The following is a 15,309-nucleotide window of genomic DNA, read 5'->3' on the forward strand; positions in this document are numbered from 1 at the left end:
ATGATTTCTGATTGCTGTTCACATTGGTATTTATATATGCACACTCAATTGCGAGCTTGTTTAAATTTATGTTAATCGTGTTTTCCTTCTTTATTAGTTTATGGCACAACAAGAACATTGTTGGAATTTCTCTAACTTATATTGGTTGATTATTTCTTGTGACTTCAGAATTTGAATAGCTTCTGGTAAAGCGAGAAGATGCTTGCTAAGGGGTGTCATCTTGGTGGGAATACTTGGAAAGAAATACCAAATAATTCTTCATCAGTTATCTCAAACATTTCGCAAAGGAGATGTTTTGATGAGTTAAGCTATCAAGTAGGAGTCTCCAAGGACTGGCAATATCATCCTGAAATGGTATACAATCGTAATTGGATAAGAAGAGAAATGTAAGTGAAAGTGATTTAATTTTCACAGAAATGTGGTTGCATTCACTTCAACTTAAGATTATTGAGACTATACTAACTATAAATTTTATTCAGTTTCGAAATCATTCAGAATGATAAATTTGCACCTATGTTGGAAAATTTCTACTTACCGATGCTGCTTCAAAGATTTGTTTCTTGAATTTTGTCTGAGCATTAAAGTACTAGTACTATTTATTTTGCTAATAACATTAGCCAATAAGAGTATCAAATGCAAACTGTACCTGTATGATGTTAATTAAGCACAATTGTTTTTCTACAAATTTGGCAGGAGGAATATATGAACTTGGAGACGTTAAATGGGCGTGTGCAAGCTCTACTGGGTGTTCCTAAGTCTTATAATGCTAGTTATTATGGCGTGCCAGAAGCGGGACCATCTCAGCCTTCTATTGCTCATGACCTGCCTTGTTTGCCCAATGATGGTTCATCAATCCCTCCACTTACTAATATGGCGTGCTTCATAACTTGCCTGCTTCTTATGGTGGAAGCAATCTGGATGCTAACTTAATTGTTCAATCTGCCTCGGTGAATACTTCAGAATTTTCCAATAATTTTCCTGGCTTGTGGACAGACTTCAATGAATATCAACCACAGAAGTTAGATTTTCAGAAGAATTCTACTGTAAAACATGTTAATGATGTCCCTTCTGGTAATACTGAATCCATACCACGACCAGCCAAAATACAGAAAATGATGGATTCAGGTTTTGGTGTATTTTCGACTAACTATCCAAGTTTGGATCAATGGAATTACGGGATGGTTCAACCATATTATTTTCAAACACTTCCGGAAGTGCAGCAACAGTCAGAATTTCCCCTCTCTTCTATCTATTATGGGAACAATGCGGAGAAATTTCACCTCTCGGTGGAAGTTGACAATGTAGCAGAACTTGTTAATATTGATGATGATGATGAAGAAGAAGAGGACATACAAGACAAAATTGGATTCAACCACGATGTGACAGATGCTAAACAAAAAATCAGTGAACCACAAGCTGATCGAGATGCAAACAAAATCCTCAAATATATGATAGTTGATGCTGTCTCCTTAATTGATTTGTTCACACGTGACCAAACAACAGAACATATTAGTAGTCTGAGAAAGGAATATGTTCATGTTAGTACACCACCTTCTAGTGTTTTCAATTACCTTGATCTGTTTAGTTATTACTGTTATGAGTTATATCATGAACCAACTATCCCAGAAAGTTGATCTATTTGGTTAAATTTCATGAATGTTTTTTCTTATTTTAATCCTTGGATGTTATATATGCATGTTATCATGAAACTTTGAATATATGCATGTTTGTGCATTCTCAGCTGACAGATTCTATTTACATTTGTCAATTTCTGCAACAAAAAAGAATTTAAATTATTTTTAGTTTGCGATTTTTATTAAAATTTCATTTCCTATTCCTGCAATTTACATATATGCATAATTCTATTTGATTTTGAATTTTTCTAAGCCATATAGAAGCTAAAAACTCTTTTAACACAGATTACTTCTGCGGATGAAGCATGAGAACATATTTCTGTAGAAAAGAAGAAAAATTTAATGCACAGGGTTGCATTTGCTCAGTGTGTTATAAGACTTCGAAAATCACATTTAATGGAACATCTATTTCTACGAAGAATCTTAAAAAAAGGAATAACGATGAAATACTTGAAGAACCGGTAACTTTAAATATCAATTACTATATAATTCAGCTTGAGATATGGTGAATTATTTACCAACTCTATGACTGTTGTTTCTTCTAGTGGGTTGAATGCGATAAATGCAAAAGATGGCAGCATCAAAAATGTGCACTCTACAACATCAAAAGAGATTTGGATTGCCGTGCTGAGTATATATGTCATGTGTGCCACTTAAAAGAAATTGAAAATGGAATGCATGTTCCCTTACCAATGGCTGCTAATTTTGGTGCTAAGGACTTGTCGATAACTGTGCTAAGTGACCACTTAGAGAAAAGACATTTTGAGAGTCTCATGCAAGAGAGAGAAAACTGGGAAAAAGTTGAAGCGAATGAGAATCTTGACGAGGTAATACCGAGACATCTGCATGTTTGCACAGAAGCTTCAAATATCTTAACATTTTCTTATTTTTATGCACGCCTGTAAATTGAAAATAGTAATAAATTAGTATTCTCTCATGTTATTAAAATTATTGATCTTTTTCATCCAAATATATATTGCTTTGAAAATTCTGTCGACTTATTGATCTGAATATTGTAGGTTTTTGCATCAGAAAGTCTTTCTATTAGAGAAGTGGTATCTGTCGGCAAGAAACTGAAAGTGAATAAGCAGTTTCTGGACAACATCCCAGTATGGTGAAACTGAATAAGCCTTCCAAAGACATACTTACTGACTTACACAGATGTTGAAACTGCTGAACGTTTTGAAGCATGCATCCCAATGCCTCGCAGCTAATTCTGAACCATGCTCTCATCCAAACTGTTCTCAAATCAATAAGTTGTTCTTTCATGCCAGTAAGTGCGAAATTTGAGTGAATCGGGGCTGCCAACATTGTAAGAATATATGGTGAATACTAACTGCTCGCTCAAGGAATTGCAAAGACTCGGAATGTAGAATACCACGCTGCATGTGTGTTACAATTAGAATTCTACACTACTTAGAAAATTTGGATATTCTATTTTCTGAATTATCCTTTTGCTAAACTACGCATATAAATATTTGCTCCTTTCACATCAGAGTCATTTTTTGGCTAATCTATGCATGCTTATTCTTTTATATTTATATTCATTTTGCAGTGATCTGAAGAAGCATGTAGAACAAAGATCAATGCATTCCAAGTCTTGCCGTAGAACTGAAATTATGGAAAGCAATGGAGCAGTCGTTGGCAAATAAATCATTGTGAATATATAGAGTTCACAATCAACAACAATAGGCCCTTGTCTCAACTTGTTTTCCATTGCTTCTACTGTTGTATATCAATTTAAATGCTTGAAGTGCCACATTGCAATCATGAACAATCAGACCCCTAACACTGTCATTTTTTATAGTAATTTGTCAAAAACACAAGAGGAGCTCAATGGAATCGCTACAAAAAATGCACCCTATTTTTGATAGGCAGCCTTTTACCAATAATGATCAATTTTCTTGAACGTTACTGACTAAAAGTTAATGAAACTCATTGATGATATATTGTTTGTCCCATCTCCAACAACTATGTCAGGAATTGATTCCTAAGTTTCGATTCTTCATTTTGCTATGAAATAGTTTTTTTAAGGAATGTTATGTATTAAATGGTTGAAGACCTTATAAAAGAGTATGCGTATAAATTTTGTAAAAAAAAAAAAAAAAAAAAAAAAAAAAAAAAAAAAAAAACGAGTATACCTTTAAAGTATTTTTTGACACAATGATATGTATAAAGTTAGGTTTTCTTTTCGAGTTTAATGGAGGTGACTTGACAGTACAAAACAATTTTGCACATACAACCAATCAAACCATTTAGAATTGTCACATCAATCATTGTTTTTAATTTACATGTGCAAAGTTGTTTTTGACCACCAATCCACCACCATTAAACTCTAATCGGTGTGTATGTTCCAAAACTTGTAGACATAGCTAGTTTGAATCAATCAATGTTCAACTTTTTACTTTACTATTTGGGAGTGCTTATTTTCTTGTAATACTTTTATTTTTGAAGGAATTTTCTTGTAATACTATTTGGTGTTAAAAATATATATTTTAGTTTCTTTCAAAAAAAATAATATATATTTAGTTAAATAAAGATCCAATAATAATATTTGTATTAAACCATTGAATCACCACAATACTACAGTTGAACCATTGATTTTTTTATGAGATTTGAACCACTGACTGATTCATAAACCATGTACCTCAGGAATAGAATGCAGTTCAATAAAAAAATTGACAAGAAAAACCATGATACAATACTAACAAATATCATATACAAGGACCTATAAGCTCACTTGTTTTGATTACTGTTATAGCATGACAACTTGCATCTATACCATATCTTCTCACCAAATGTGTGAATCCAAGCTATTATAAAATCCAACACACTTCTCATCAATTTTCTCATTAAAAACTCAAAACACACCAAAAAGAACAATGGCAACTAAGTTGTTTCTCTTGTTGATATTACTCTCCCATGTAGCATCTTCTCTCTCAGAAGGGTGCCACCCACAAGACAAAAAAGTCCTACTCCAAATCAAGAAAGAACTCAACAACCCAACTCTTCTCTCTTCATGGAAACCACACACTAACTGTTGTGACTCAAGTTGGTACGGTGTTATTTGCGCGCCATCTAATAACCGTGTTTACTCTTTACTTATCGAAATCAACGATGATCTTGCTTCTCCATTTCCACCATCTATTGGTAACCTACCTTACTTGGAGAGCCTACTTCTATACCAGTTACCAAACCTCACTGGCTCAATCCCTCAGTCCATAACCAAACTCACCAATCTCAAATACCTCACAATCAAGAAAACTGGTATATCAGGTCCAATACCAAACTTCATGGCCAAATTGAAAAGTCTCACTTTCTTGGATCTCTCAGAGAATCACCTCTCTGGGACACTCCCTTCTAACCTATTCCACTTGCCTAATTTTGAAGCAGTACTCCTTCAAAGCAACAAGTTAACAGGTCCAATCCCTCTTTCAATGGCAAGGTTGAACTCGTCGGTTGTCGACTTGTCTCATAACAGGTTTGAAGGTGATGCCTCCATGTTTTTTGGTTTTGCCAAAAAGACAGAAACAATAGACCTTTCTTGGAACATGCTGGCATTTGATATGGGAAAACTAGAGTTTCCTAAGTCCTTGAAACATTTGGATGTGAGTCACAATCGGGTTTATGGGAAACTTCCTGAAGGTGTGAAGAATTTGGAGTGGTTGAATGTGAGTTACAATAGACTCTGTGGTGAGATTCCAACGGGCGGCATTATACAGGCCTTGGATAGGAGTTCATTCTCTCATAACAAGTGCTTATGTGGTTCTCCTCTTCAGAGCTGCAAGTGAATACAAACTTCATACAAAATGGAATAATTTCTGTTGCATTTCATTATTAATCATAGCATTAAATAAAAAAGGATACGGATGCCTTAGCTAAGTTGTGATCAACCAAATCAACTTGCCTTTTTCGGCATAATGTGTTGAAATTGTAATTGTTTCAGCGACTTTAACATAAGAAAAGTCCATTAACATCAATTCACATATTGGCAATTGTTTCAGGGTCTTTATAGCCTAATTAATCAATAATCCCTAATAATCATCATCTAATAATATTCCGCAACCCTTTAGGCACACAACCAACTATGCAATCATTATCGTAACAATCAAGCTAATTCATTATAGCAAGTTCAGAATCACAATCTAATGCATCAGGCACAACTCAACCACAAATACCATATCAAATAACAATTCATTTGCTCATATCATGGTTGATACTCAATACAGTCCAATATAAATATCATCATAGGCAAAAAAAATCACATTATAGCATGTAATTCATAATCATCGATTAACACCATTATCTTATTGGGGCCGACAGACATCAAACATAAGCAAGCCTTACTTATCCATCTCTCTTACAATGGCCAATAATAATTTCAATAATCGAGCATGAGATATAGGGGTCTTGGGACACCCCAACCGCGTCAAAGAGAGATGATGGCAAAATATTAGCAAATGATTTAGGGTTGCTAATGAGTATTTCGGCCTAGGTTTAAGTACCTTGTTCGTCCCTGCAGAGGTAAGTCAGATTGGGTCATAACGCGAAGACCAACAGGTCAAAAATCAAAACTGACTAAAATTTGTTGGGTCATAACGCGCACATAAGCCAGCACCTTGCGCTAGGTGCCTAGGCCCCTGTTCCAGCAGGCATCCTACGCTTGAATATTGGTGCTCGGCTCCCATTGAAAATGTGGTCCTGGTCTGTTTCAAGTTCTGGTTTGCGTATTTGGGCACTGTACTACCCTAAGTCGATTCCTAAGAACCCAAAATCAATCTCAAACATCAAAACATAAATGGCAAACATATGACCACATAAAACACAAACCATAAAACCTAGGAAACGAAACAGTGGTGTTACATGGAATAAAAATCAAACAGAACAAGAATGACAACACTTGAAAAGTTGTATCTAAGCTTAGAAGTTGTAGCGCAAGCATGGATGTAGAGGTTGCAATGGTGTATGCCACAATACAGCAGTAAAGACACAGTTATTGAGATCATCATATAAAAAGGAATTAAATTTAAATGATAATAATTAATTAACCTGTCATATTTATGTATGTCTTTTTTTATTAAATAGATGAGAATCACTCATGTTAAGTGTGGAGAAATGTGAATTGCGGGTTCAAACCCACACCCTCAACATATCAAATGTTCATGCAGCTATCAATTGAATTGTATTTAGATGACTATTTGTATATGTCTTTACTTCGCATAATTTGGTTACTTCATATAGCGGACAATAATTAACTTATGCGTATTCAATTTAAATTATTTTATCAGTTACAGAATTGTGGATTTTTTTTTAAAATAAAGAAAATAAGTAACATCTACATCATACCCTGAAAACACCAATACCACCATATCACACCTTTACAAGGTCTAAAACTGACATACAGACAAAGATACTTTTGAGAAAACACAATATAAGGGGATTTAATATCAATTAGGGGCATATCAGGGACCTAATTGTTAATACAGGAATTGTTGTTTGAATTTGATATATGGAATAGAATATTTTTCTAGACCACTAAAACTGTGTATGTAGCTAGCTGATTTCTCATCTTTATTTTGACTTTTATTTTATGCTACCTTTATTTTGCTTTTGACTCTACCAAAATCTAAAACCATGGTACTATACCAACAAATATCATCATATACAAGAACCTATAAGCTCACTTGTTTTGATTACTATTGTAGCATTACAACTTGCATATGTACCAGTGTGCCATATCTTCACAACTTATATGTTAATCTAAGCTATTATATAAACCAACACATTTCTCATCTAATTTTCTCATTTAAAACTCTAACGCGCCGAAAATGGCACCTATGTTGTTTCTTGTGTTGATATTACTCTCTCATGTAGCATCTTCTCTCTCAGAAGAATGTCACCCACAAGACAAAAAAGCCCTTCTCCAAATCAAGAAAGAACTCAACAACCCAACTCTTCTCTCTTCATGGAAGCCACACACTGATTGTTGCAACTCTAGTTGGTATGGTGTTAGTTGCTTACCCTCTAACCGTGTTTACTTTCTAATTATAGAAATTGATAATGACCTTAGGTCTTCATTTCCACCCTCGATCGGTAACTTACCTTACTTGGACAGCCTACTTATATACCAGTTACCGAACCTGACTGGCGCAATACCTCAGTCCATAACAAAACTCACCAAACTCAGATCCCTCACAATCAGTTCAACTGGCATATCAGGTCCAGTACCAAACTTCATTGCCAAATTGAAAAGCCTAACTTACTTGGATCTCTCGGATAATCACCTCTCCGGAACACTCCCTCATAACCTCTACCCGTTGCCTAATCTTGAAGCAATCATTCTTCAAAACAATAAATTAACAGGTCCAATCCCTCCTTCATACGGTTACATTAAAAACATAGCAAGTTTATTTCTCTCGCATAACAAACTTTCTGGTAAACTCCCAATATCACTGGCAAGGTTGAATTCGTTAGTTGTCGACTTGTCTCATAACAGGTTCGAAGGTGATGCCTCGATGTTTTTTGGTTTCTCTAAGCAGACAGAAACTATAGACCTTTCATGGAACATGTTGTCGTTTGATATGGGAAGAGTAGAGTTACCTCAGACCTTAAAACTTTTGGATGTGAGTCACAATCGGGTTTATGGGAAACTACCTGTGAGTGTGGAGAATTTACAATGGTTGAATGTGAGTTACAATCGACTCTGCGGTGAAATTCCAAAGGGAGGCAATATGAAGACCTTGGGTACGAATTCGTTCTCTCATAACAAATGTTTGTGTGGCTCTCCTCTTCCAATCTGCAAGGGAAAATAGTTTATACAAAATTGAGTAATTGCTTATGTTTATATATGAAAATAAACTCATTGCATTTCATTAATAATAAACAAAATAGAGAAAGAAGGATATGGATGCCTTAGCATATAACTAGCATTCATGCATACTATATTGAAAGTGTAATTCAATTCTGTTATTTTAGTTATTGATAGTTAAATAAGTGAGTCGGTTTGTTAATGGCAACATCATTGACAATTTAAATCAAACAACATCAAAGCATTGCAACGACATGTATACTAACTAATATCATCCTGATACATAGATAGCCTACCCGTAAACCTATTAGTAACTAGGATCACAATGGATAGCATACCCTAATGTGAGATCTTGATTAACTAATCTAAGACGAGAAAGTTATGATGGTTTCCAAAAACAAAACAAAAAATTTATATGGAAAACCAATATTGTATTTTATTTTGTTTCTCATATAAACTCTATTTACTAGAGACAAGGTATATCACATGGTTATCTCTCCCCGTCAAAAATTGAACATTTGATACAATATATTTGTAGGATTAAGTTTAGTGTATCGATTATATGAGTCACTCATTGTAAAACAAAGGAAGTAGTTTTATGTATCTATAGTTTAACTCAATTGTTAAGGATAATGGGGGACGAGGTTTGAACCCATACATCCCATTTATTCACTTTAAAAGGTGAATTTCTTTCCACTAGATTATTTGACGAAAAGAAAATAAGTAGTTTATATTATTTTTTATTACTTTTATATTTTTTATGCTTTAAATAAAAGGGTCTAATCACATTAAATGTATCTTTTGTCCTTACAAAATTATTAAATTTTGTTTTTTATCCTCATGAAAAATTTTCACTATTTCTTCTCCAAACAACTATTCTGCAAATTACAATTTTAAACCCAACTAATAAGTCACGTATATTTTAAAGGATTTTTTGGATACATTTTTAAAACGTTGTAAAAAATTATTACACACAAAATTTGATTTCTGAATCCATTTTTTCTTTATTTTTATCTTAAACTTTTGACATTTTAAAAAATAAATATTTAATTTATCTAAAGTTAAAATAAGTAAACTTTTTATAATATTCCAAATACACCAACAAAATATCATTATAAAATATTTCATAGTTGAATAATAATAATAATAATAAAATATCTCATCCAACAAAAAATGAATAATTAATTATTTAACTAAAAAAATAATAATATGTTAGGACAAAATTGGCCGAATTATCTATCTAACCCAACCCATTGAACGCATGTTTCTGAGCAGACTGAACGAACTCAACCGGCCGGAAAACGCCACTGGAGTTTGTCGTGGGCAGCCGCAAACAGTGAGATACTCCGTCCAGGTTTTCCTTCTCTCTTTTCTTTCTCGAATTTCCCTTTTCTTCTACTGTTACGTGCGTGAGGTTGCGATTTCACGATTTAGTTTGATAGCATAGGAATCAAGGTTTTATTGTAACTTGGTAGTGTTAATAAATAGAGCAGAGCATTTTGTTATGTTATTATCATTGAATTTAATAGAATTGAACTATGGGTTATATAATATTGCATGCCATGTGTTTGAGGAAATGCATGTATGTGTCTACTACAATTTTACATATAAGAGTGAAAATTCATATTTTGATGGAACTATTACGGTAGAACACCTCCACTTCTAGCTGATATTTTCTTCTAGTTTAGGAAGGTTCTCGCAACAATATCACTTGTATATAGCAGAGCAGAGAGCTAACTCCATCCGAGCCACCCAAAATTGCAACATTCTCTACGCATAATCTGAAAGCTCCAATTACGTTTCAGACCTCTCTAACCACTTGAGTTTGACCACAAACTTCGTGCAAGATATGCATGCGACGTTAGTGAAGATATGCCTTTGGATTGCTCCCTCACACTGTTTAAATTCGGGTTATAACAAAGCCATCATGATAACTTGTTGATAATAACAAATGTTTGAACTTGATAATATGTGTACATATGTATGTTTGGCTTTGGTCATAATCATGATATAACCCATTGTTGGTTTTGCATAACTTTCTACTATGGTTAGTAAGAATTATGTTTTGAAGTAAATAGGTCATATATAAGTGTATTAAATATATGTTTGGGATCCAAATAACTTATTTTAGTATCAATTGATATGAAATCTATGAATTTCTTTAATTGCTTCCACATGCTGTCATGAGGTAACAGAAGGAAAGAGTTTAAATCCTGGTTTTAATCTTAAATTAGATGTCCTAAACCTCTAAACTACTTTATCTTAATAATAGGGTCACTTCCTATATTACCATGAAGCTTTGACTAAAACTATTAATTGAAATATGCTCATTAATTTTCTCTTTGTTTAGTTGTCACATATTCAACGCTTAAGGAAGGAAAATTGAGAACTCCGGTGTTCCTATCCAGATAAACCTTAAACTCAAGTATAACATTTCAAACTTATAGCTTTCTTTTGTTGTATGATATTTCGTAATGTATGAACCTGAATTTGTCTCTTATCAAAGTTGATTAAATTTATGATGCAATGAAATTTTGGGGTATTTTGCTACTTGAAACCATGAGGAATGTATGCATCATCTCTATTTTGAAATTGAGCACAACTTCAGATCTATGAACCTTTGAGTCATATCTATTTTGTATGCATCATATCTATTTTGGGGTGTTTTGCTACTTGAAACCATGAAGAATGTATGCTTTAGTTTTGTGTGTCTATAACTCGATAACTCTATTTCGTTCAAATTAAGATCTATGAATCTTTGAGTCTTGAGTATTTGGCTAATGTGGTATTTCAAAAAATAAAATTTAGAATCATGCTTAAAGAAAATTTAATGAATAACTCATGAAATGGTTTTTGCTGGTGGCACTCCCGGCTGAGGCCCATACTTAGGAACATCCTCAAACTATACCACCATAGCTTTTTCTTCTCATGACCTATCACTTGACAGTTGAAGAGAGAAAAAAAATCAAATCTAAACATAATCCACATTTTTGGGAGATTTTTTCTGGGAACCCAACACCTAGTAAGTAAAGGTTTCTGCACATCAATATTTACTCTGATCTAATAGAAGTTCTGGCCAGATTTTTGTTAACCATGGGATTCTCAACCTTCCATACTTCCCCCATTTGCTCCATTTTATCAGCATTCTTTGTATTTAACATATCCGGAGGCAGCCCCCATGTATTTGAACCCAAAACGGAACCTTGGTGAAATCTGTATCTTATAGCAAGGCTTTTGGTAGTCACAATTGTAAGCTAACCAGATGGTTCATAAAAAACCGAGGTCCTTTCTATAATCTTTCTAGCTTTCATAATTATACCATGTCATTCATGGTATATTTTTCCTTCTGGAACAGAAAAATTTAAGATCAAGAAACCTATTAACTACGAAGTAATAAGATAAAGGTGTGAAGCAAGTAGTGTTCCACTCCTAAAGTTTACAAAATAGGATAGGAAGTTTAGAAGCCCTAGGTAGTCAACTATTTTAAGACACTTTTATGGTTAAAGCTGAGGTATATTACTATTTCAAAATAAACAGACTAAACTTTCAAACCAAACTGCACTAATTTTCCTGTGTTTATTGCAGGTAAAGATCGTAACATCAGCTCATTGATTGGCTTTTGACGAGAAGAACCTGGAACTTGGGACCTGGGTTTGTTTAAATTTTGTTTGGTCCGGTAAAAGAAATTTCCACCCAAGAATTAATAATCGGTAAATTCCAAGGAAAAAGCCTTGAACATACCAGCAACAATGATGTCCACCAATTCCCTTTCTTCATGTTCATTTCGATTATTCACAACCAAATTCTCACTTTCCCTCTTCAACAAAAATAACTCTAATTTCTTCATTAAACCCACAAACACCCTCTTCTCTTTCAAACCCATCACCTTCCAATCACTCCCAACAAAACCACCACCACCATCATCATCATCATCACCACTTCCATCCACTTCTCTTCAACCCATCGAAGAACTCCCTCCAAAGCTTCAAGAAATCGTAAACCTCTTCCAATCCGTGCAAGAACCCAAAGCCAAATACGAACAGCTTCTCTTCTACGGCAAAAACCTCAAACCCCTCGAATCCCAATTTAAAACTAAAGACAACAAAGTCGAAGGTTGTGTCTCTCAGGTTTGGGTCCGAGCCTACTTGGATGGTGAAAGAAACGTTGTCTATGAAGCTGATTCGGATTCTGTTCTCACCAAAGGGCTCGCTGCTTTACTCGTTCAAGGCTTTTCAGGTCGACCCGTTAATGAAATTATCCAGGTCACACCCGATTTTGTAATGCATCTTGGGTTGCAACAGAGTTTAACCCCTTCTAGAAATAATGGGTTTTTGAATATGCTCAAATTAATGCAGAAAAAAGCACTTATGCTTTATGTGGAAGCTGAAAAGGGTACTTCTGAATCTGACTCAATTGGAAATTCTGATTTCAAAAATGATAGCTTTGTTGAGAATTCAAGTGGCCCTTCTGTGACCCCAAGTTTAGGTGTTGATTTTGGTTCCGAGGTTGATGACGAGAATGTTGAATTGGGAGGGAGAGGGAAGAGGATAAAGGAAAAGCTTGAAAAGGAACTTCAGCCTATTGAGTTGGAAGTTGAAGATGTGTCTTATCAACATGCTGGACATGCTGGTGTTAGAGGGAGCGATGGTGAGACACATTTCAATGTTAAAGTGGTTTCTAAAGAGTTTCAAGGGAAGAGTTTGGTTAAGAGGCATAGGCTTATTTATAGCTTGCTTCAAGATGAGTTGGATTCTGGACTTCATGCTTTGTCTATTGTTGCCAAGACGCCTTCTGAAGTCGGTGAAGGATGAAATTAAATGTTCGGGAGAGAGGTCAAAGTTTTCTCCTTTGTCTCAACTGTGTTTGAGAATGTACTTGTTTTGCTTAGAGAATGTACTTGTTTTCTCCTTTGTCTATACTTGTTAGATTACTTGTTTTGGTTTGAATATAGTGTCTTGTCTCATTATACTGATGAAATAATTCATTTTTGCTGATGGCATTTTCAGTAATTGAAGGGTTTCTGTAAATTTATAAAGCTCAAATGGTATGAATCTAGAGGTAATTTTGTCGTTGAAAATTAAGGATTATTTGTGGCTTCTAAACATAAATTTTCTTGTGTTTTTGGTCATTATATTTAGATAAGGATTCAAGGCTGATTTATATAGTATTGAATAGATGCTTCTGAAGAAAAAAGGTGTCATAGATGTTGATATGATAATGAGTAGCAGTCCACATTGGTAGTAAAAATAAGCTATTTTAGCCATAAAAATATATATTACAGAACACAAAAATAAACTTTGGCTAAACGGTGGGTCCCAAGTTACAACATGGCCCTTTTATTTGAAAATTTGCATGGTCTAAAACTGGTGTTGCATTGTTTAAAGTCTTCTATTAGTAACTTGAATTGAGCTACTGGTTGTTAAAATTGTAAGAGTGTATTTTTTTAATGATTACTATTTGTATATACTCCTGACAATTTTAGTGCTTTTTTTAATGAAGTTCCTTTTGCTTATAATTTATTTACAATTTCGCCCCATCATAAAAACTAGGCTAGCTTCCACTGCATATATTCATGCAAAGGTGGATTGGATGTAGAATTTCATCCTCAGTTAATCATTTTTATACATTTTTCATTTGATTAATTGGAACATTATACAATTTATATTAGATTTTAGAGTGAAATTTAAACTCTGGCTATTGGTATGTTATTATCTTGTGCTGTGATAGTGAGATGAGAAAAACAAAGAGTTTGTTTGTTTTCACGTCCGGAATGTATCCAACCAACAACTGTGAATGTAGCTTCAAAGAATTCATGGGAAAAAAATGTATTTGGATGATAGAATTCGAGCATCCAACTCGATTTTAAATATACACAGAATCGTATTCATGTGTTATTTTTATGGAAAGAGTCTAGTGGCATATTTACAGATACTCAACATTTACTGCAGAAATGCTGGAATCATTTGTGGCATTTGTAGATATGACAGTGGAGAAAGTTCTATTTCAGAGGAAGGACTGGTTGTCATTCTAAATTTGGAGCAGATTATGACATACTATCATGGTCAAGATAGATACTTCCATTGCTATACATTACATTCTGAAAACTTAACAATATGATAATAACTTTTTTTTAATTAGTATGTACATAGTAGAGTGCTTACTTTGGTGTGAATAGAATATCATATGTCATTACAGTGATGAATAATGTATTATCCTGATGGACCTTTCGATTATTTGATTGAGCACAATAAGAAAAAAGTGAATTATAATCCAACCATATTTAAAGCAACATATATAGTGGTCTGTAAATACAGCGTTTCAATTACATTATTTGAATCTCTTACAACTAAAATTTCATTCTCATCAAGAGGTTTAAAGGTCAATCCCCTGAACAATACAAACATTTGAGATACACCCCAAAAGTAGCACCACAAATGATACTCAAGTTGAAAATAGTGCTATTAAGGTTTTTATATTAATATATTGGATTAGGAATATAATATTGAAGAGAAAAATGGGATTGCTACCAATTTAGAGAGGATAGTAGAGTTTTGTCTTAGATATTTGGGCATGCGCACAAAAGCGCGCGTAAAAGCACAAGGCAAATAGTCTAGTTGCTAGAAGTTGAAATATAAACCAAAAACTTGGAATCGAATGACTAAGAGAGATATTCACAACAACAACAAACTGAGAAATTAAAAGAAATGTCCTATCTTTGAACTTGATTCATTACGAGATTATCATGGCGTCTTTTGATTTGTATAGCCGGTGATACCAAATGTGTAAAGACTTGCTTATTCTTGTTATATCAAATCGTATGCATAGAAATTTTAATTTAATATCAAACGTATCTCAATATTTCGACTC

The 15,309-nt window shown here is 33.9% G+C and overlaps 3 protein-coding genes and 1 pseudogene across 7 annotated transcripts in view; all 4 read left to right on the top strand.

Annotated features, from left to right (window-relative positions):
- The window catches only part of CPSUFE (chloroplast sulfur E), a 33,449-nt gene extending 18,774 nt beyond the window's left edge, over nt 1-14,675 (top strand). The window contains exons 1-3 of one of the 5 annotated variants that reach the window (XM_085716708.1): nt 9,690-9,796; nt 12,028-13,274; nt 14,391-14,675. In XM_085716708.1, coding sequence (XP_085572834.1) covers nt 12,192-13,253 — 1,062 coding nt within the window. In that variant the 5' untranslated portion in view covers nt 9,690-9,796; nt 12,028-12,191 and the 3' untranslated portion in view covers nt 13,254-13,274; nt 14,391-14,675. Of the gene's footprint in view, nt 1-9,689; nt 9,797-10,792; nt 10,868-12,027; nt 13,520-14,390 lie in introns of those variants that run through there. The other 4 variants (XM_085716716.1, XM_085716724.1, XM_085716722.1 and 1 more) reach the window with 4 other exon arrangements.
- LOC146954493 (uncharacterized) lies at nt 199-3,462 on the top strand (annotated as a pseudogene).
- LOC146954494 (polygalacturonase inhibitor 1-like) lies at nt 4,479-5,637 on the top strand. The gene has a single exon (XM_085716776.1). The coding sequence runs from the start codon at nt 4,517-4,519 to the stop codon at nt 5,423-5,425; it is 909 nt and encodes a 302-aa protein (XP_085572902.1). The 5' UTR covers nt 4,479-4,516; the 3' UTR covers nt 5,426-5,637.
- LOC146954495 (uncharacterized) lies at nt 7,415-8,693 on the top strand. Its single transcript, XM_085716767.1, has one exon. The coding sequence runs from the start codon at nt 7,463-7,465 to the stop codon at nt 8,444-8,446; it is 984 nt and encodes a 327-aa protein (XP_085572893.1). The 5' UTR covers nt 7,415-7,462; the 3' UTR covers nt 8,447-8,693.
- Nucleotides 14,676-15,309: the final 634 nt, after the last annotated feature.

This window comes from Medicago sativa, chromosome 1 (assembly GCF_051527215.1).
Source record: "Medicago sativa cultivar Bolivia chromosome 1, Bolivia_mono, whole genome shotgun sequence".
NCBI lineage: Eukaryota > Viridiplantae > Streptophyta > Magnoliopsida > Fabales > Fabaceae > Medicago > Medicago sativa.